The sequence below is a fragment of the Saccopteryx leptura genome, chromosome 2 (genome assembly GCF_036850995.1).
Source record: "Saccopteryx leptura isolate mSacLep1 chromosome 2, mSacLep1_pri_phased_curated, whole genome shotgun sequence".
Lineage (NCBI taxonomy): Eukaryota > Metazoa > Chordata > Mammalia > Chiroptera > Emballonuridae > Saccopteryx > Saccopteryx leptura.
In genome coordinates, this window is record NC_089504.1 from 356452166 (window position 1) to 356473249 (window position 21084).

Below are 21084 nucleotides of genomic sequence, written 5' to 3' on the forward strand. Positions count from 1 at the left end.
CCAGCTGGTTGGCCTCCAACGCTCGGGCCTGCTCAGGAGGAGGGATGGAGTGTCCTAGGCTTTGGATCAGAGTGCTTTGGGCTATATCAGAACCCCGGCACAATCTGGTCACATATGAGGAGGGATGTATTGCCAGACATCTAGGGAGCTCCTTGGGAGAGTGGGCTTCATGTGTGGGCTGCTCAGGGCTCTTTTTCTACAATTCTCCTCGCTTCAACACCGTCTTTATGTTGGCTTTCCTATGGTGGCAAAATGGCTACAACCATCTCCTGCTGCACACCACCGTCTAGAAGAAGCAGGGGTGGGAGAGGGGCAGATGGTCCGGAATTCAAGCAAAATTCCGGCCGCTTGGCTGAGGCAGAACTAACCACGGAAGATGGGATCTACCCCCTCTCATCTGAACAGCTGTCACACAGGGAGAAGGATGGCTTTCCAAAGGAGACTCTGAATTTTGACAAGGGGAGGGAAAGGGAGAACGATGCCAGACAGACAAGCAGTGGGTGCCCAGCCCGCCCTAGAAGCTCATAGACAGATACAGAGCTCAGTCCCTGCCCTCCAGGGTCGCTCAGCCTAGTGTGGAGGCTAGCGGCTGCTCACACTGTGACACCGTCAGCCCAGTAACCGAGGAGCCCTGAGGAGGGCGTGATCGGCTTTGTCTGGGAGGTCAGGGAAGGTTTCACAAGGGACAGTGAGTTTCCAGTGGGGCTCCCCAAGGGACCATGGAGAACAGCGTGGGCAAAGCCAGCAGAACCCAGAACAGTAGTGTGAACTGGAAGCCCCTACATATGGTTCACCGTGGCTGGAGAATTAAAATGCAGTTGGGGCCGGGGTGGGGGTGGGGGGCTGGAAGAAAGCCAGATTGCTGAGCAGAGCCAAAGCAGGAGGCCCTCGTGAAACCAGGATGCGACATCAGCTGTGTGTATTAGATAAACCTTGATGGCAGTGTCCAGGGCAGATCAGCGCCACTGCAGGCAGGAGGGTCACTGTGACGGGCAGTTCACGTACATTGCAAACACTCCGTAAGTGTTCATAGGTAGCAGCCCAGTAAGGTGCTGCGGACCTTTTGCTCTTCCCATTAGCTAACACGCCCTCCTCAGTGCTCCTTCTGTTCATCCCGGGCTCAGCATCGTGCTGGGGGGTGGAGTAGGGTGTAGAATTCCAGGGCATGGCTTTTGCCTTCAACAAGCTCCTGGTCTTTGGGGAGGACACAGCACACCGTCGACATTAGAGCTGGCCTGCAGTGAGATGGATTCCTGCATGGCCAGAGAGCGCTCGGCAGGCCGGACGCCCGGAAGGGAGGCGAGAGGTGAAGCGGGCCTGGAAGGGTTTGGATTGGAAGGTGAGAGGACACTCTCGGTGCGAGAACACTCTCGGTGAGAGGACACTCTGGGTGAGAGAACTCGGACAAAGGGTGGCGACCGGATGAGCAGGCCAGAGGGTGGACGAGGAAGAGGTAGGCAGGCTGGATTCTAGGAAACTTGGAAGCCAGGTTGATATTGTCGTACTGATGGGAGAGAGGTTCATATTCTTTATAGCAGTGGAGCTTGATGAGAACGGAACCAGCTAAGGAATGTCAACCTGGCAGCTGCCCCACAGAGCACAGCCTGAGCCGGAATCCCGGGGGCCAGAGGTGGGCTTGTGACCTTGAACAGCTTCACCCTTCCTGCGGGGTCACTTGCCTCCGTTCTTGTCTTTGCTCCCCTGGTTAAAATCTGACTCAGACGGCCAGGAAGCTATACCTGATTAAGCCTACCTGGGCTCCCCCACATTTGTTCTCACTCTTCAACAGGAGCTGTGTCCGCAGTCTTCATTCTGACTGCTGAGTTCTCCTGAACGAAGGGTGGGGTTTTGAGTCCTTGGGAGATGTTTTGCCAGTATTTCAGAGTGGTGCCTGTCTTCCCAGCAGTATAAAGCGTAATCCTCCAGGAGGCAAAGTCAGCCCCTTTCTAAGTATAGGTGAGTAATTACTATGCAATTAGAGAAAGCAGAAAATAAAGGGGCCCTTTGTTCCTGGATGCTAATTAATATTACTAAAAAGGTCTCCTCGTTCTACCTTGGGATCCTGAAGAACTGGAGGTGGGCAGACAATGCTTTTGGACAGCTGTGATTGGCTGCTGGAATTAGATCTGACAGGATGGGAGAGCTGGGTAAAATCCGTTCTGTAGTGTGAATAGGAGGGTCCCAGCCAGCATCTCAAAACTCACACCCACCTGGGAGATTCCTTAAGAAAAGGATATCTTGCAAGTGGTTGGTAGAATGTTAAAGACACTTCCCAGTCCATTTTAATAAAATAATGATAATATATTAATAATAGCCTATATGCATTATTGGTGAGCCCCCACCTGCCTTAGTCCATTTAATTCTTATAACCCTATGAAGTGGGCACTATCGTTCCCATTTTAAGGATTTAAAAACTGGCTTGGGTAGCTTGTCTGAGGCAGCAGAGACAGGATTTTAGTCTGGATCTATCTCATCAGATCTGTGCTCTGGGCCACTGTCAGTGGATGCCCCATCACACCAGCCCGGTGATGCCAGAGCGAAGCTCGGCGTTTTTAAAACATACACTCGCTCAAAAAACCACCATTGCCATCGACTCAATTCGCTATGTCCTTGGGGGAGGAGAGAACTCAAAATCATTGACACGAGGCCTCAGGAGGCATGTGTGTTTTTTGCACTTGCTTCTGCTGTGCAGACTTAACGTCATGGTTCTGTCTGGCTTTGGCTGACATTTCTGATCTGACTTTTGGTCCCTGAGTCTTTTCAGACAAAGGAGGTCCACAGGAGGCCTGGTCAGGTAAGAGGGAGCCAGCCTGAAGGTAATTATTTGAAAGGAGCCTTTAGCTAAAACAAGGCTGAAGGAAGTAAGTCACTGCCCAAGAGAAATTAGGTGATGGAGCAAGAGAGAGCCTCTTTGGACAGGACAGACGTTCCCCATAGGGATGTCAACATCCCTTCCTGTAAGCTGTGAGGACTGAATTTGGAAGGTCTCTGGGAAACCCAGCCCTGGAAGGGGATTGGCTGCACAGTTGCTAGGGCTTTGCTTTGGGCCAATGGATGGGGAAGGGTGCAGCCAGAGGTGGGAACAGTGGGCTCTTCAGCCAATCGTCCTGCAGAGAGGCTGGGCTCCTGGTACCATGGCAACCAGGAGCAGGGGCTCATTTGTTTTGTAGATGAGTAATTACTAGGCAATTAGAGAAAGCTAAAAATAAAGGGGCCCTTTGTTCCTAGTTACTTATTAATATTAATAAAACGTCTGTCCAGGTCTGTGGTAAACAATTAATGCAAACCTGTGTACCTGTGGCAGAGCTCGCTGTGGGAGGCAAAGGCTCCTCAGCCCCCTCTTTCTGGAAGTTAGTTCTGACTGTGACCTGTAGAGGGTTGGCTTTTCTGGCCTTGGGGACGAGAAGAGAACCTCAGCCTATAGACTCCAGGGGACCCAGGATGCCCTGGAGTCAGAGGGCAGTTGGGCACTGATCCAGGGGGAGGGGTCCGGCATTGGCCACCCAGCCTTCAAAGGAAAGACCAGAAAACATGGGCCAACATGGAAGAAACTTCGTCCCAGCTTTGCTGTGCATTCTTGGCCATGGTATTTGACTTTTCTGGGTCTCGATTGTTTAGCTCTATGGATGTAAAGTGGAATTTAAACCTTCAGCGGAGGTAGCTGCAGAGATTGGGGTGTCTCCCTTCTGGGTTGGCTTGAAGAGAAACAAATCAGGCCAGGAAAGGACGTGCTGGAAGGTGACACAGTATTCGGGGATTGGCCCCATATCTTCCTGTGCCCTGGCTTTGGGGGTGGACACAGCTCGGAGGCTTCCCTCAGATCCCTTCCCTTCCCAGGAGGGGGGGCACCTGCAGATTAGTCAGATAAGGGTGATAAGCACCTTGAAGGGGGTGAAGGGGGTGGAGAAGGTAAGAGCATAGAAGGAAGAGTAGGAAATTGGAAGACTTGGTTCCAGTCTGGCTTCTGCCACCAACAGGTTGATGATTGGGGGGGGGGGGGGCAAAGGATTTCAGACTAGGGCACCGTTCAGTTCTGTATCTCTGCATTGCTTCTGTTACCAAAGCTGTCGGTCCCTTGTCATCGGGGATGAAAGGGGCAGCAGGGTTGGTACCTTAAGATCTGAGAGGAGTGCCTAGAGAGAAAACCAGGGACTTCAAGTGATGAGGTAATTTGATGGGGATGCACTGGAAAACTGTCAGTCGTGCTTTTTTCTTATTTCTTCTTTTTTTTTTTAATGCATGAAGTCAATGAGAAGGACAGAACTAATTCCAAAATTGTGTATTAGTTAAAGAACAAACAAACAACAACAACAAACCCCATACTTAGACTTCCGTCCTTGGGTGTGGTTGATTAAAGCTTAGGGTTTGGCTCTGGATGGTACTCGTTAGGGAAGGTGGACCCGCTGAGAGCTGCTGCTGCTGAGCCATCAGCTCTGAGACTCGGGCCCACGCAGAGGCTCTTGAACTTGGCTGCGCGTTAGACTCACCTGGGGAGTTTGTTAAACTCCTCGAGTCCAGGCCGTACTGCAGACCCTTCAGATCAAAACCCTCGGCGGCGGGCCCCAGGCCTCAGTCACAGTTAAAGCTCCCCAGGCAAGCGTAGCTGCGGGCTCAGGTACCGCCAAGTCGTTGCCAGTTACAGAGCCTCACACCAGCTCTGTGACTTTGTCACCAGCACCCTCCCCTTAGAAATGGGTACCTAGGGGAAAGCCTGTCTGGGATACTTAGCTGGAGGCTTTGGAACCCAGGGGCCACTGGATTTCCCAGCCAGGCCAGAAACACCCCCCACCCCACCTCCTAGGTGGGCTGAAAGGGTCTCTGTCCTCCGAGACGGACTCGTCCCCTCTCCCTCGGCCGCCTGCTCTGGCTGAAATGGAAAAGCATGTTCACAGAACTAGCAGCCCAGGATCCGCCGGCAAGAGGGAAGCAGCCATCTCCTTGACTGTCTGAGGAATGGGGGCCTTTTTGTAAGGTCGGAGTTTGTTTGTTATTAAAGACCTAATTAGAAACATGCGAGGGAGCTGAGTGGCTCCGCACTTAGCTAATTAGTGACATGTATGCGCCTGCTTTGAACTTCAAGGACACAGAGCTATTAGCGCTTACATCAAAAATGGATTAAACTCCTGGGCCTTCATGATCATTAAAGACAGGGTGCTCAAGTGGAAAGCCTTTTGTACAGGTCCTCAGGGGCGGCCCCTTGGGCTTCCTCCGCCCCCCCCCCCCCACTGGTCCCCAGGCCGCTCATGTCCACACACTGTGATCGGCAGTAAATACTTAGGGGTCCTAGCGCATTTCTGCTCCCCACAAGACTCCTCGCAGCAGAAGGAGTGCTCTTCCGGGACCGAGATCAGCCCTCTGGTTTCAGAAATATCCCACATGCTAGAGGGGTCCTGTGGGGGCTTAGGCGTACCAGTGTCCTCTCCACCTCCCCTTGACCCCAGCAGCCCCGGGAATCAAAATGAGGCTCAGCTTCATTCTCCAGGATGTGGCACAGAGGAAGGTGGTCTGGTCCTCGGGAGAGACACAGTCCCCTGTCTCATGGGGCGGTCATGTCCCCATCTCTGGGAACCCCAGTCTGATAGGCAGTTCTTGCCGGATTTCATGGTGTTTTCGCCTAACAATAGCACATAGTACAGAAACCGTAAGCTGGGCCGGCAGTGTCACTTACACGGCACAAGCAAGGACCTGGCCCCTCTGGCCGGGGTGGGCACCACACTCCCTGCCTTTTGATTCTCAGGCTGGGGGTGCTGGATGAGGAAGCAGAGGCCCTGGCGTTGCCGCCTGGCGCCACCTCCCAACCCGCCTTTGCGTAGACACATAGTGACGGAGGCAGGGGCTGCGTCCCGGGGCTGTGTGCACAGCTGCTGGTCAGCTCGGGACAGCGGTGCATGGCTGCCGGTGGTTTCTGGAGGGTCTCCCCATCCGCTGCTCCTTGCAGGGTCTAACCTGTGTGGGCTTGGAGTCTGAAGCCAGCTACTCTCGGGAAGAGGCAGCACGATGTGAGTGTTAAACCACCACCTGCCAAACCATAAACATTTGTCTCCCAGCTTCGTTTCCCCTCGGATTCCCGAGCTCTCTCGAGTCGTGAGGTCGTGGGGCGGAGGAGGCACTGTTGAATGAATCGCCCATTCGCACCCAGGAGGGCAGACAGACACCCCACCTCACATCTGAGACTTGAGGCCTGAGGGGGCGTAACCTGCTGAGGTCCCTTCACGGGTGACGCTGTTGCCACCAGCAGACAGTTCACACTGACAGAGCAAATGTCACCCAAGCCTCAGTGACTCACAGCCTCACATCGTGGCCTTGCTTTTCCTGGGCACCACTCTCCCCTGCCTTCCTTCCTTCCTTCCTTAGACCCATGTGCGAGCAAGGTCTGCCCCTCAGGATGCCTGGGGTCCAGGAGAAACGGGAACCTCACCACGGCTCCAGAAAGTTCCTTCTTCACCCTCACGACAAAAGCCTGGTTTCCTGGGCCCAGGCCTGTTGACGGCTGCCCCATCTCCAGAACCGATACCAGGAGCAGGTGGCAGCCCACCGCTAACCCCCTCTCCCTTCACCACCTTCCCAACCGGCCGGGCCTGGGCCTTTCTGAGGGGAGACACACCCACAGACCCCAATCGGGGCCCGTGACAAAGCAGCGTCAGGGTGGAAAGAGAAGAAACAGTTTTCTGTCCCTGTATGTAAAGTACATAGTCCCCCAACCACAAAGCCCTCCTCGAGGGGGCTACTGTGGGTGTTTGGACCTTTCTCCCGACCCCACCCCAGGGATTGGAGAAGTGCTGTGACTCTCCGGCGTCACCACAGACACAGGATGTGAGTGGTTTCGAGCCTCCTCTTCAAAGTCACCTCTTTAGGGGAGTGCGATTTGACCGGAAGCTTGGACCATTCTGCAGTTATTCGTCCCAAGCCTTGAGTTTACTGCCCATCAGTTCCCCACTGGAGTTATGCCAGCGTTAACTGGCAGACAGCAGCATCAGCCAGAGCTGTCTGAGGCAGGTTGGGTTACGAGACAACAAACCAACTGCAGTCTTCTAAGACGGGCACCGTCGCAACAGGCATTCGCAGTATTTATGTCACACTGACTTCTCTGTCAGCCCCGTGGGTGAGCAAGCTCTCGCCCTGGGTCCTGTGCAGTATCTAAGACAAAGCCACGCATCTCTGCACGTGTCAGGACTTGTCGACACCGGGCTGTGTACCTCTCAGTAACATATTTGTTTATTTCTAGAGATAGGGAGAAAGAAATAGTACCATTACGATACTCTCTTAATCCTCACTCTGTTTTAAAAGATTTCTTCTCTTTCCTTTCTGAACTAGACTGAATTTCATCAGAGCTTTAAAAATGATTGTGTATAAAAATTGATTGTCCCCTGCATCTGGGTTTCCGAGCTGATCTGATTTTAATTTAGTGTGTCATCCAGTTTTCCCGGGTTGGATGTAATTGCCAGCCCTCTCTCTCTCTCTCTCCCTCTCCCTCTCTCCCTCTCTCCCTCTCTCACCGCGTCTCCTGCCTTCCGGCTAAGCTCTTGAAGGAAGCGTTAGCCAATGGTTCCCAGGACGAGGGGGCCGAGCAGACTGCTGGGGTGTAATCCTCCCTTGCTCAAGACACGCTGTGACTACCCACAGCTGAGTGTTGCCCCTCCCGTTATCAGGAGCAGGTCATCTTTTCATGGTGACCTTGCCCATTTGATCCTCTGTATGAACGGAGAGCGGGTACGACCTTCAGAGGGCACACTAAGGGAAACCGCAGGCGGGGCCCCCGACTCTGTTCCCGGGATGGCCCTGGGGTGCCCAGCTGCCGTTCGTCAGACCCCCAAGCAAGGAGCGGCTGGGTGTTAAAAAGAGGCGCATGCAGGTCGCCACTGTTGGCATTCTGGACCTGGCGTCTACTGAGGCCCAGAATTGTGGGGGGTTAGAGGCAGGTTGCTCTTGCTTTGGAGAACAGGGTCCCGTGAGAACCCTGAGGGCGCCCCACCTGTCCACACCCTGCCTGCAGGAGTCCTTGCCTAACGCAGAGACAGTGTCTCTGTGCTGCGGAGTTTTTAATCAAGGCCGAGAGAAGTGTCATCGAGGTCAGTGTTGGAGGGAACAGGGACTCTGACCTCTGTTTTCTCTGGCCTCAGCCTATCAACCAGCCCCTTTACTCATTCCTTTATCAGGCGATTTTTTTAAATGCTTAAAAAAAAAACCAAAAAAAAAAAAACACTAAAATCCAGTATGGTGAATTAACCCAGCCCTGGCCTCTAAGAAAATCACACAGGCTTATGCTCGCTGCTCTCCATTGTGACGGGGGCTGGGATTGGGAATAGGGTCGTGACACCAGTCAGCTCAGACGCCCTGCTGCCTGGCCCTGGATGCCGCATAATGAGTTCTATTTTGGCAGCACATTATCTCCTGAATGGGACTTGGTGCCCTGGGCAACACATCCTTCATCCCAGTAAAGTGCCAGGGGCCACCAGGGCCTCCTGCTGAGATGAAACCCTGCAGGCCGAGAAGATGGTTCACAGAGCAGGCTATTGAAACGGTCTCCAGGGCTGGCCCTGCCCTTCGGGGAAATGTGAGACTCGCCAAATGAGGACCTGGGTTGAAGGCTGGGACTTGGCAGGGCCCTGGCTCGTCCCAGATACGTGGGCTGAGCTCATCTTGAAAGGACTTGGTCAACAGTTCCTTTCTCTGGGCCGGTCACAACCCCCTCCTTAGGCCTGAGAGCCAGGGGTGCCCTCGCAGGGCTGCGCCCTGCACATTCCCGTGCACTAGCTCTCTGCCTCGGGTCCAGCGGCAGCGCTTAGAGGTCACACAGAAATGTCTGGATCCCCTGCCTTTCCGAGACCAAGCGAGGCTGTCCCGAGCCTCACTGCCGCCTCCCACGGCCTCCCTGCCCCCTTCGCTAGTGCCGCTCAGCGCAGCCCCTTCCGACCCCAGCTGGGCAGACTGTGTGCTTTAAAAGCTGAGGACAAAGGTGCCCAGAGCTTTGGGTCTAGGTGAGGGTCTAAACCTGCAGGGCAGACCTTCAGCAGGGTCTCCGGGACACGATTTCCTGGCTTTACTGGGTCAGGGTGTTCTTCCTGTTTTGTTTTATCCTTGATGGGTAAGAAGTCCCTTCTTTTATTCAATGCAAAACGCCTCCATCTTTAATTCAAATGTATTTCCTCTTGCTGGCTTCAGTGAGATTTAGTGTCCTTGCTTTCCTGTTCTCTGTCCCCCTGAGTCCTTTCTTCAGATCCAAGCTGATTAAATGCACCAGGTGGACGGATTGGATCCTTTTGTAAATTGCCTCCCGATTTGAATGGGAAGTGAACTTATTTTCCTATATCCGATTTTCCTAAATCTACACAGGGTACCTGCTCTGTTGGCCTCTGCATATACAAGTGTTTGAAAAATAGCTGTATTTGTTCTAAATTTGCCAAGTTACGGAGAGCTTTCTCTTTTCCCCAGTGAGAGACAGGCTGCCTAAAGCAGGCAGCACTCACAGATGAGGACTCGGGCGAGTGAAGGGTTACCCCAGGTGGGGGCCGGGGTCACACTCAGGTCTTCTGACTCCAAGTCCAGTGCTCCCTCCCTCTGCATTATAGCTGCGTCCCTGAGCAGACCAGCCCGAGGGGTAAAGCGCAGGAGCTGCAGGCGGGCGGGGCAGAGGGGTGATGAGGAACTTGCCCAGGTTTAAACTGCTACTCTGGGTGCTGCGCAGAGCGGCTGATGGAGAAGTGACCCTTCTCCCCACAGTGAGCCCCGAACCACAAGACCGGTGCAGGGCTTGGCCCAGGTCACTGAACACTCGCAGCTTCCGCTACAAAAAAAAAATGCACGGCGTTTGTTGTTGTCCTCCTCTGAGACAGGAGTCATAATGTCCCCTTTCTGAATCTCAGCAACATGCCCTGAGACCCCGCCCTACACACACACACCCCCTCGCTGCGCAGGGGCAAGCCCTTGCCCATTAAGGATGGTGTGCTATCCCCTTTTCTCAGCTGATTCTGGTGTATGGGACCAGGTCTGGCCCCTCACAAGGAATCCCGGTGCCTGGGGACAGGTGCCCTCCATCAAGACGGAAAACTGAGGGTGACTTGCAGAGCACCACTCTCAGGGTAGGAGCTCAGCATTGTGCATTCATCCTGCCTCCCTCCCCTCGCTGTCGTAGCTTGGAGGGAGAGGGGGTCCTCAGGTAACTCCCTTTCCTGTGGAGCCGGCCAGTGTTCAGTGTGAACTTCCCAAAAGAAAACCACATCGCCCCTGAGGTCTGCCCCCTCCGCCCAGAAAGAACAGCCACTGAGAAGTGAGCGCGCATGCGCGGTGGCGGCCCCTCCGCCCTCCCAAGCAGCCAGAGCGGTTTGGTTGTCCTGAGCCTTTCCAGAGATGTATAGGTTTCCAGATGGCTTGTTTGGGGACTTTAACGTGCCTTCGGGGATCTGGGTCTTCAGCACCCAGAGAGAGAAAGAGGGACTTGTTGACTGGAACACAGGCCTGTCTCCTCCATGCTCAGAAGCCAGGAACAAGGGGACCAGCCCAGACTGGCTGCTTCTTGCCTGCGACGGCGCCCTCTGGTGGGGACCCGCGGCCCAGGTTTTGTGCCCCGGGCTGGGGGATATCTGCCAGGTGACTGAGCTGGGGCTCAGGCGTTTGTGAGGAGCAATGTTTGTGACAACAGAGGACTTGGGTCTTTAAAGCTGCATTCTAATACAGTGCCTTTTCCATGGTGCTTTTAGTGTCCTTCGGTGGAAGATGACTAAGCAGGGAGGTTGCAATACAGGCCTAAAAAGAGCCACCTGTCAGATTTCCTGCTGACCAATTCTTAAGCTCCAGGCCCCGGCACACAGGACAAGGAGAGGTAGCCAGGGATGGGCAGAATACCACCAGCCCTCTTGTCGTCAGAGCCTATGGAGGGGGCTTTTCTGGACAGCATCCTTCTGGGGGCACGCTGCCTCCTGCCTCCAAGGCTATGTCTGCTGGCTGGGTGAGTCTCGGGGTAATGCTCCCCCTGCTGGAAGGAGCCAAGACTGAAAGCTCCCTTCTGCCCGGCCCGGCTTCTGGATAGGTGGGCCTGCCTGCTGTCTTCCTCGAGCAGGGGTCGGGAACCTATGGCTCGCGAGCCAGATGTGGCTCTTTTGATGGCTGCATCTGGCTCGCAGACAAATCTTTTATAAAAAAATAATAACATTAAAAATATAAAACATTTTCATGTATTACAATCCATTCATTTCCTACCGCTCATGTTCATGGTTGCGGGTGGCTGGAGCCAATCACAGCTGTCCTCCGGGACAACACCACATTTTTATTGGATAATGCATAAGGTACACGGGTTGTTGTATGGCTCTCACAGAATTACATTTTAAAATATGAGGCGTTTATGGCTCTCTCAGTCAAAAATGTTCCCGACCCCTGTCCTAGAGCCTCATCGAGCCAAGAGGAGAAGGAAGCCAAAAACTCTGCCTTCCCCTGTGCCCCGCCCACCCCACCCCCTGAAACAGAAAGGCTAGTCACTGTTAGTCCCTTTGCATAGGAAGAGGGTCAGCTGCCTGGGTGAACCAGGAGGCCCCTGGCTGAGCGCTCTCCATTTTCCCTAGCCCAGAGGAAAAAAGTGTGTTAGACCAAGATAATTCTGCCTTTTGAACATCTCGGCTTGATATTTGCTTCCATGAATAAGAAAGGCCAAGTGTTATCTGCAAGCTTAATCTTCTATATTCAAAAATCCCGTCCCTTTTGTCTGCCCGAGCATTCCTGAATCAGCCACTTATTTTCTCTAAGCCTCTGTGAGGTTTTCCCCCTCTTTAACCTGTTCTTTTCATCGGCCAGTTTATTCATTTCTCTGCTACAGCTTCCAAAGGGGCCGCTTGGGGCGTCCTGCCCCAGAGGGCATCCCAGGGGGCAGCTCCCCTCTGCTCTGCTGAGTCAGGAGCCAGCGGGGCTTGGGTTTGGCGTCTTTTGTATCTCCCTGCTCCCATCTGGGTCTCCTACCTGTCACCAGCCTGGCGCGGTGCATGGTCAGTCTCTTCCATCCCAGTGACAAATGGATCAAGATCAACCCACCTCTGGCTCTTCAAGGCCCACCAGAAGTGGGGGGCTACAACCACAGGCCCCTAGGGCACGGCCATGGCCGAGAGAGGAGGTGCCCGTGTTCTCCTGCCACGAGGACAGCCGGGCACAGGGCAGAGAGGGGGGCAGATGGGAGAAGACGGTTGCGAGGCGCTGCCCCGTGGAGCCGTGGAAGTGCGTGGGGCCCAGATGCTCTGTTTCTTCGAGACAGGTGGTTAGCTGTAGCCCAGAAGTGGTCGGCCCCAGACTCACCTTGAGTTTTAAAAATCAATGAGGACTTACTTTTGCAATTAAGTGGGAAATGAAGACGAGACAAAATTCACCTGGTTCACAGCTGTGGCTCTCAGTAGGGAGGGAATGATGCAATTTGGGGAGGTGAAAGGTGGGGGCCCAGACTGTGTCTCCTCCTGCTGCCCCTCCCCCACCACTCTGGGAATCAGTGGGCGTGAAGTCCCCACTCGTAGCAAAGGTACATTCCTAGCTCTTTTTCTCAGTCTGGAGTTGATATCCAAAGCAGGCATTTCGGTCAGATGTGCTTTAAGATAAATTGGTTCAGTCGGTATGCTCTGCATTCATACTTCTTTGTCTTTTTTTTTTTTAACAAAAGGGGAAAAAAGTTTAAATCCCCCTTTTCTTCTACTGCAGGAGGTGAGTGTGTGGGTGTCCTGTAGAACTTCATCAGCATTCACCCCGCTTCGGCCCCGCCTCCAGACTTTCCATCCCCCCCATCCCCTCCCTCCATCCCCTGCTCTCCACCCCAGGAGGGAACCCTCGGCCACCATCATTACGGTTCTGTTAAGATGCCCAAATTTTCCATGACATATCCCATCCTCCGACCACGTTCAGTGTGGACGACTTTCATACAGGGGTTTCAATGGGAAGGGTGGGGAGGGAGGAAGTAGCCAGTGGGGGAGGGGGGATGGTTGGGAGGGGGCTGGAGAATGGAGATCTTTTTTATCTTTAAAAAAAAATTTTTGTCATTTAATGGATCCAAAAACAAACAAAAAAGAAAAAGTAAAACAACAAAAAAAAAAAATCAAAAATCCCCTCCCTAAAGATTTTTTTCCTAGACACAAATTGCTTTGTTTCCTGTCACGTTTTAATATCAATATTAACACAATGTGTAGTCTAAAACTAGTTCCTTTGTAGTTTGCATGGGATGTGAATGCTGTCTCAACGTGCCCAGATCTAGACAAGACTGCATGAGCATCAATCCAGATGTGAACAGAAACCTCTCTCTCTCTCTCTCTCTTCCATATATATCTCTATTTCTATTGTGATAACTTGGTGGGCAGTGAGGCACCTCTGGTCGGTTGCCGTAGTGTGTTGAATGGTTGTTTTTTTATTCTCTATATTTTTTGGAGCTCCGAGCTTCTTAGTAGTAGCCTGGGCTGAGTATTCTTGAGTCCCTGCTGATGTTTTCGCATGGCCTTGGTTGAGTGTTAGAAGTTGGGCCTCAGCTGTTTTTTTCTCGAGTGTTTGGCTTGTAATGACCGGTGCATGCCTGGCTTCTGGCCTCATACCCAGCTCTATTCTCTGCACACCAGTCCTGAATAGCTACAGTGCTCAACCGAATTTTGGCGCGCCCGCTTCCCCGGCAGGCTCCAACCCGGCGCGGCCCGGAGGCTTCCCGGGGGCCAACAGCCCAGGACCTGTCGCCGATCTCTACGGCCCTGCCAGCCAGGACTCCGGAGTGGGGAATTACATAAGCGCGGCCAGCCCGCAGCCGGGCTCCGGCTTCAGCCACGGCATAGCTGTAAGTATCTGCCTTCCCTCGCCCTTCTGCCTCCTTCTTGCCCGTCTTCTGTGGCCTGTGGGGAGGGTGTGCGGGCAGAGCCCTGAGTTGGGAGCCAAGGAGAGGGCGGTGGGTCCCCATCCAGTTCATTTCAGTCACCTGGGGCTGAAGCTCCTCCCTTTAGATGTTACCTGAGCTCCTGTGGGCCAGGCCACGTGGTGGAGTGGAAGGGGCGTGGCAGGTCCGTTTCAGAGCACCTGCCCCGTCACCTTCAGCCCACGCAACCTTGAGCCACTTATATAGCCCGTCACTTATTTTGCAAAACAAAGAATAAGTATGCCTCTCTCAAAAGATGGTGAGAATGAATGGTGATAGGATATGTCACCTGGTGGCATGTAGTAGGTTCTCAGGATCAGCCCCTGATCCTTGATTTCTGCCCTCTGGAGACTGTCATGTGGGCCGGGACCTCAGAGCTAAAGACCCCCACCTCAGGGCAGCAACCTTAGTAGGTCAAGTCCCCCCGCCTAAGGCCCAGTGGCAGGTGCCAGTGCCCGGGACACGGTGTGGGTACAAGCCCGCCCGCCCGGGAGGTTTCCTCTGCTAATGTTTCTTAGTTTCCAGGTACCAAGTAAGTTCCTATTTGCATTCTTTAGCTGTGCCCTGCCCCCCAAGGCCAGATGCATTTGATATTTGTAATGCTCTGTGGCTCTATAATCTGACTAATCCAGGCCATAGACATTTGCTTAACAGATTTGCATGCTGTTTTCAGATTGTATTGTTCTGTCCTCTCCCGGTGTGTGTGAGCATGAATGTGCCTGAGCCCACTCACTCGCGCGGGTCCTTCCATTTGGGAAACAAAATCGGCCAACCTGAGCCCCAGCCAGCCTCCGCGTTTTGGGGGCAGTGGCTTTGAGCTGAGATGGGAGTGTCTGCTGTCCCAGGCCCTGTCCTTGTCAGGAGAGCCCCACCTCAGGGGCTGCGCTGGGGGGAACAGAGCAAGCGCAGGCAGCCTGGGGCCCAGTGGCCCTGGAGCCCTGTCCCCTGGATTGGAAAGCACACACACAGACACAGACACATACTCCTGCACACTCACACACACACACACACTCACACACCTGGATTCATGCACCGGGATTGGAAAACACACACACACTCACACACACACACACTCACACACCTGGATTCATGCACCGGGATTGGAAAACACACACACACTCACACACACATACACACTCACACCTGGATTCCTGCACCGGGATTGGAAAACACACACACACACTCACACACACACACACACACACTCACACACCTGGATTCATGCACCGGGATTGGAAAACACACACACACACACACTCACACACCTGGATTCATGCACCGGGATTGGAAAACACACACACACTCACACACACACACACTCACACACCTGGATTCATGCACCGGGATTGGAAAACACACACACACTCACACACACATACACACTCACACCTGGATTCCTGCACCGGGATTGGAAAACACACACACACACACACACACATGCACACACACACCCCACTCAGTCTGCCAGCCCTGGCCCCTGCAGTCTGCATCCCTGTTCAGCCCCAACCCCCGGCCAACATCCCTGAAGTCAGTAGTAGGTGGGAGAGTCAGATCCCCTCGGATCTGCTGAAGTACCAGATCGAGCATTATTATTCCGCGAAGAGCTGCATCCGTTTGGGAGACTGTCTGCCACCACATAGAACACAACTCCTTTCCATTCTCAGCGCCCAGAAACACAGGCCCTACTTGTTCTTGGAAACCTGGGTCTTTGGACCCGGGTGCTGTGCAGGTTTTCAGAAACAGCCATGTAGCATCACGTTTTTTCTGCACGGGGCTTGCTTTCTCCCCAGTTGGAGCTGCTGGGACTCTGGGCAGAGACACTGTTATCTTTGTCCTCCAGGGGTTCGGGGCAACAGCACCCTTCATTTGGGGCATGAGCCTCCCGTTCCCATCACCTACCCACCCACCCCTCTGAATCTGGCTCTCGATTGACCCTGCCCCGGGCACGTAGACAGGCTGGGGGGGGGGGAGCGGGGCTTGGCGAGGTAGGAGCCGGGGAGATGTCATCCCGGCCCCTCAGAGCACAGTGTCTCAGAATTACATATTCATGCTGGCAACCACAGTCTAGCCCTAGCCATAATTTCCTTTCCCAGAATGTGACAATCTGTTCCCATGTATAGCGTGCTGATGACCTTAACAATTGTGCAATTTTAGGGACCTTTGATTGCAACGGCCTTTACAAATGGATACCATTGAGCAGGTGCTTTCGTTGCCATCTCACTCGGAGGTATTACCTTCTCTGCCGTCTGTCTCCACCCCGCGGGCGTGTCCGTGCGCGCGTGTGCCTGCCAGACGCACGGCCCTGGGCTCATCACACCAATCTCTCTCCCCCTCCTCTTGCTGGCCCCCTCCTCACGGGGGTGGGGGCAAAAAGAATGCAGTCTTTCGATCCTTCATTCCTTCCTCTAGCTTTAATCATGCCCCCACTTTTTATTTATTTATTTTTTTTTTTTTGGTGTTTTTTTTTTTTCTCCTTGGTTTGGTTCTTTGAATTCCTTCATCTTCCCCACTCCTCATCTTTCTTTGTCTCGAAATGCAGTCAAGAGTGTGGGAAACTGGAAGGCGATCATGCGTTGTGCTCAGCCGGGGGGGGGGGGGGGGGGGCAGGAGCCGGCCTCTCCCCAGGGTCCTGCGAGCTGACCTTGTGAGCTGCTGGGTCTGTCGGCTCCCCGGAGCTCTCTGGCCTCAGCCAAGGGGGTTCCTGCCGTCAAACACCCATATTGCATCTTTTAGCAAAAAGAAAGCATTATTGCCAGGAGCTCCCGGTAATTATCCAGATTACCGCTGGAAAAGCAAATTAAATTAACGCGATCACCTGCATCCTGTGGATTTGGATCCCTGCCAGTTTCCTAGCCTTTTAAACTGGGTTCAAGTTAATTAAACATTATATATATATATATATTAAAATCATTTTGACGGGGCTCTGGAAGGGGTGGGGTGGAGGAGAGGGAGTTTGGGGCCATCAGGGAGGGGGCCTCTCATATTCTCACTTGAGAGTATCTGTCATTCTTGAGACAAGCACCAGGAAGCGAGAGGGGTCCTCCCGGGGAAGCTACAGTGCGTCCCGCCCTAGCACGTTAGCTCTGGGGGACTGAAACGTGGGTCTGTCTCTTTGGTGAAAGTGACGCCTGGGGACGGGTCCCCCTCAGAAAATCCCAGGCTTGAGTGCCTGTCACTCTCAGAGTGACTTGGGACGCAGGAGAAGTCCGGCTGGAGATGGTTTTCCAGTTTGCTTTGTGGTCCGTAGGACACGTCTCTGGTAGAGCGAGACCCAGTTGAGCTGAGCTCCATAAGTCTCTTTTGGATTTCTCTAACGTTGCTGCTAAGGAATCACTTCCACTAACCCAACTACTTCTCTTAACCAAATAAACCCGTGTGTGGCCTCTCCCAACCCTCTGCCTCCACCGCCCTTTGGAGCACTGACCCAGCTGTTGCTGGCTGGAGCCGGAGGCCACTAACCGTTTGAAGGAGAGCTACTCGCTAGGAATTAAGCTGGACCTGGGACCTCAGGGGGAGGAAGGTCCCTCTGCGAGCCAGGCGGACTGAGAGATCTGGGGACTCTGGGGATGGACGGTGGCTCCCGCCTTCTGTGGAGCCCCACGGTGAGGGGATTAAACAGCCCCCAGGGGCAGCAGATTCCCTGGGAGGCCAGAGGCTGAGGCTGCCATGCTCCCTCCACCCCGCCCTCCCTGGAGAGTGAGGGTGGTGCCGGGCTTCTGGCCATAGCCCCATGCCCTCCAAGACCACAGCCGCCTGTCTGCGGGGCGGGGAGAAGGCCGAGGCTGCTCCCAGCCCATCCTCCCTCATCCAACTCTGTGACTCAGTTTCCACAGAAGGATGAAATAACCAAGAGAGTGGAGGGCCCACGCCCCTCCAACATGGATTAAGTGGGCCAGCTGAGTCACGTGCCTGCCCCAAAACGCACACTTCAGAGCCATCTGCAAATGAGCGCGGGGCTCCCAGTCTATTCAGGGAGACTCAGTTAGCAAGTCTGTGACTCCTGGACCTGTTTTTATTTCCCGTAACCAAAGCTAGTTATTTGTTGTGCATGTTTTAATAAGTGCCCTGCCCTTGACTCTGTAGTATGCAATATGATTCTTTTTAGTGGGAATGTGCATTTTCAGTTATTGACCGACACTGATGGGTAGCTAATAAAAGCAGATTTAAAAAAAAAAAATGTTTTGGCCTTGAGAGCGTAAGCTTAACTGGAGAAAGCATTGCTGGTCCCCGTGCAATTCACCGAGCTAGCCAGAGCCCGGCAGGACCACGGTTGCTGGCCACATTTCCCGCCACGGGCTCGGGAACCCTACAGCCGGATCAGATCAGCACACTGAGCTGCCGGGCCACCCTTGCCCTCGTCTCGGGCATGGCGTAGGCGTCAGGTTCTTCCAGCTGTGCCCCCAGCAAGCTGTCAGCCAGGCCATTTTCATCAAAGATGCTCAGTAGCCCCTCGTTGTCATATTGCAAAGCATGAGTTGACAAGTTGGAATAAATCATATACTTGCCTGACACTTCTTTCTCCTCCCATTCCCCACTTCTATGTTCTCTTTCTGGGCGCCCTGACCTTCCGTATCCTGCAGAGCATACCTGGATGTCCAGGCAAGACTGGGCGAAGTTTCTGAGCGGCCCTTTGTTTAGGTGATGTCATCAGACCTGGACCCCACCGGCCTCCCTCCCCATCCCTACCAGAGATGGCTCACTTCGGATCGAGGGTTGACTACATCTCATCATCTCACAAATCTGCTGTAATATAAGACAACAGCTTTTAAATGTGTATATAACCCATGATTTTGGTTTTTTTCTGTTTTGTTTTTGTTTTTCTTGATGGTCCCCCTTCCCCTTCTCTCTTGCCCCTTCTCCTTTTAAATCTCTTTGAATCACATTTAGTAGTGATTTTGACTTAGTCCAGTAGTCATATAGCTTTAATATCTAGTTAAAAGCTAACCATAGTATAATTGTTATATTAAGGTATTATATATATTTTTTTCCTTTAAAAGAAATTTGTTTTTTTGCTTGTTTTGATTCTGTTCTCACTTGTGAAGGATGCTGAGATGGGAATATGACTCTCAATGTTCTGGTACCAGTGCTGAGACTGTACGACTTTCCAGGCGCAGCCCGGGCGCAGGGGACGCGCAGCTGCGGAGTGTGGAGGGAGGCGGGCGTCGCTTTCTCCTCTGCGTTGTGCGAGAAGTGAGATGTAGTAGGCTACTAACAGACTAGGGCAGTTCTTTTCTGTGATGTCTCTTTGTTAACCTGAGTATCTCTATTTTCGGCAATAAGGTAAGGACGACCCTGTTTCGAGTGTCCTCCTTTTCTATAAGTGCTTCTTTTTTTTTTTTTCTGTTGAAAGAGGTGATATTATAAGGTTTTTTGAAATGGTGAATTCTAAAAAAAAAAAAGAAAAAAAAAAGAAAGAAATGTTGTAAATACAATTCCCTTAACTACATAGAAACTATTAAGAAAGAGAGAATCAAAAATATTTTTGTGAGGGAGTCGGCCCCAGGCAGTTGATGTTCTGTGGGGGAGGAGGAGGGAAGGGAGCAGGAAGCGAGCCGAGTCCGTGGCCAGAGGAGGAACGCCGGGCGGCCAGGGCGACCCCGGGGAGAGTTAGAACACTGTGTAGCTCCTTCTGTCTGTCTGTCTGTCTGTGGGATAGACCCAAGGCTCTGTTAGTATCGTACCAGCATATTAACCTCTCGTCTGTGCACAGCTTCAAGTGTTACCGTCTAGCTAGGTTTTTATTTAAAATATGAGAAACCGCTTTTCCCAAGACTTTTTTAAGAAACAAATACAAAGCTACAATTTTAATATTTAACATATTTAAAGTTTCAAAGCACACCTGTTTGGCTTGGGTGGGGAAAGGGTGTTGAGACATCCTTTTTCAGTCTTAATTTTTAAATATTTGACCATTTTCTATTGTCCCATCATTTCAGCACCTCCAAAGGTCCCTCGGACACTTTGCCTCTCTCCTCCCCCTGTCCTTCGCCTGCGCCCCCCGGCTCTGGGGACCCGCAGGCCAGGAATGGGTGAACCTGCATTAACAAAACCTTCTTCTCCATTCACTTTCTATTTACAAATTAGGAAAGCAACCTTTTGGTTTATATATTATTTTTAATACCTCAGTGCTGCAAGTATCACCAGAGAGGCTATGGAAGAATTTTTTTTTTAATTTATTGTAGATGTAAACAGAATTTTAAAAATAAAAAGTATAAACATCGCTGCACTGTGACTGGTGGGAAAAACTGACAATTTCCTGTTTGCACATGTTAACATTTGGCTGTTATAATATATGGTCCTCAGTTGGGGAAAGATACTTATGATGAAGGATATTTTTTAATTTAACTTTTTTTTTTAAATATTGGTAATAGGTCGGCAACAGCAACTATAGAAGTACAACTCAATAGATGGCATTAAAACATATTGTAGTGTGGATATATATTTTTTCTTTTTTAAAATGTGATATTGCCGTTTTATTAATATTTTTTAAATTGTTACGTTTATAAATTTGGTACTTAAGGCACAGCCAGTATGAGACACTGAATGCGACATTTATTATAAAGAGCTGCTGCACTCCTATTTTTATAAATTTTACTAACGAAGTAGACTAATGTAGACATTCACAGACCTGGTAGGGCAAATGCATCTTCAAACAAAAGGCTCCAAAATGCTAACTCAGCAAGAAAGAAAAAAAAAAGCCTTTTTCAATTCTAATTAAACAGCAACATTTAAAAATAATCATGTTTTTTGATTTTCCAATAAAATATTAGGTTGTTTGGTGAGAGATTTTTTTTTGGGTTTTTTTGTTTTTTTTTTTCCAAACAACCAAGTGAAGTAAAAAGCTGGGTGCTTTTAAAAATCTCCAAACTTGTTCAAGTAATAAAATAACAAAATAGACATTTTATTTAAAAAAAAAAAAGAAAAGAAAAAGAAAAAAAAGCGACAGTAAATTCCCAGAAATTCCGTGTCTAGACTAGGGAATTTAATTACTGTTTCGTCCACGTTGGTGATGTACTGTACTACCCTGCCCTCCTCTGTGCCCTCGTCACCTCATAGAAGACTCCTTTGTTGATCACTGTCTGTTAATAATGTATAAAATGGCTATCTTGTAAGCGTGCTGTTCTGGTACTAGTGTAGTGACTTTTTTTCTCCTCTTTCTTCTAGTACATATTGATAGGTATAACGTAATTAAGGTTTAAAAATTTAGACATAGTTATTCAGATTTAGGACCA

General features: G+C 51.7%; 1 protein-coding gene across 6 annotated transcripts in view; it reads left to right on the forward strand.

Annotated features, from left to right (window-relative positions):
* MSI2 (musashi RNA binding protein 2) overlaps positions 1–21084 on the forward strand; it is a 416189-nt gene that overhangs the window by 392604 nt on the left and 2501 nt on the right. For 3 of the 6 annotated variants that reach the window (XM_066364643.1, XM_066364644.1, XM_066364645.1), the window contains 3 exons: positions 13626–13780; positions 16010–16082; positions 18436–21084. The exon at positions 18436–21084 is cut by the window's right edge and continues 2501 nt beyond it. In XM_066364643.1, the coding sequence (XP_066220740.1) occupies positions 13626–13780; positions 16010–16051 (197 nt within the window). In that variant the 3' untranslated portion in view covers positions 16052–16082; positions 18436–21084. Of the gene's footprint in view, positions 1–13571; positions 13781–16009; positions 16083–18435 lie in introns of all 6 variants that reach the window. The other 3 variants (XM_066364640.1, XM_066364642.1, XM_066364641.1) reach the window with 2 other exon arrangements.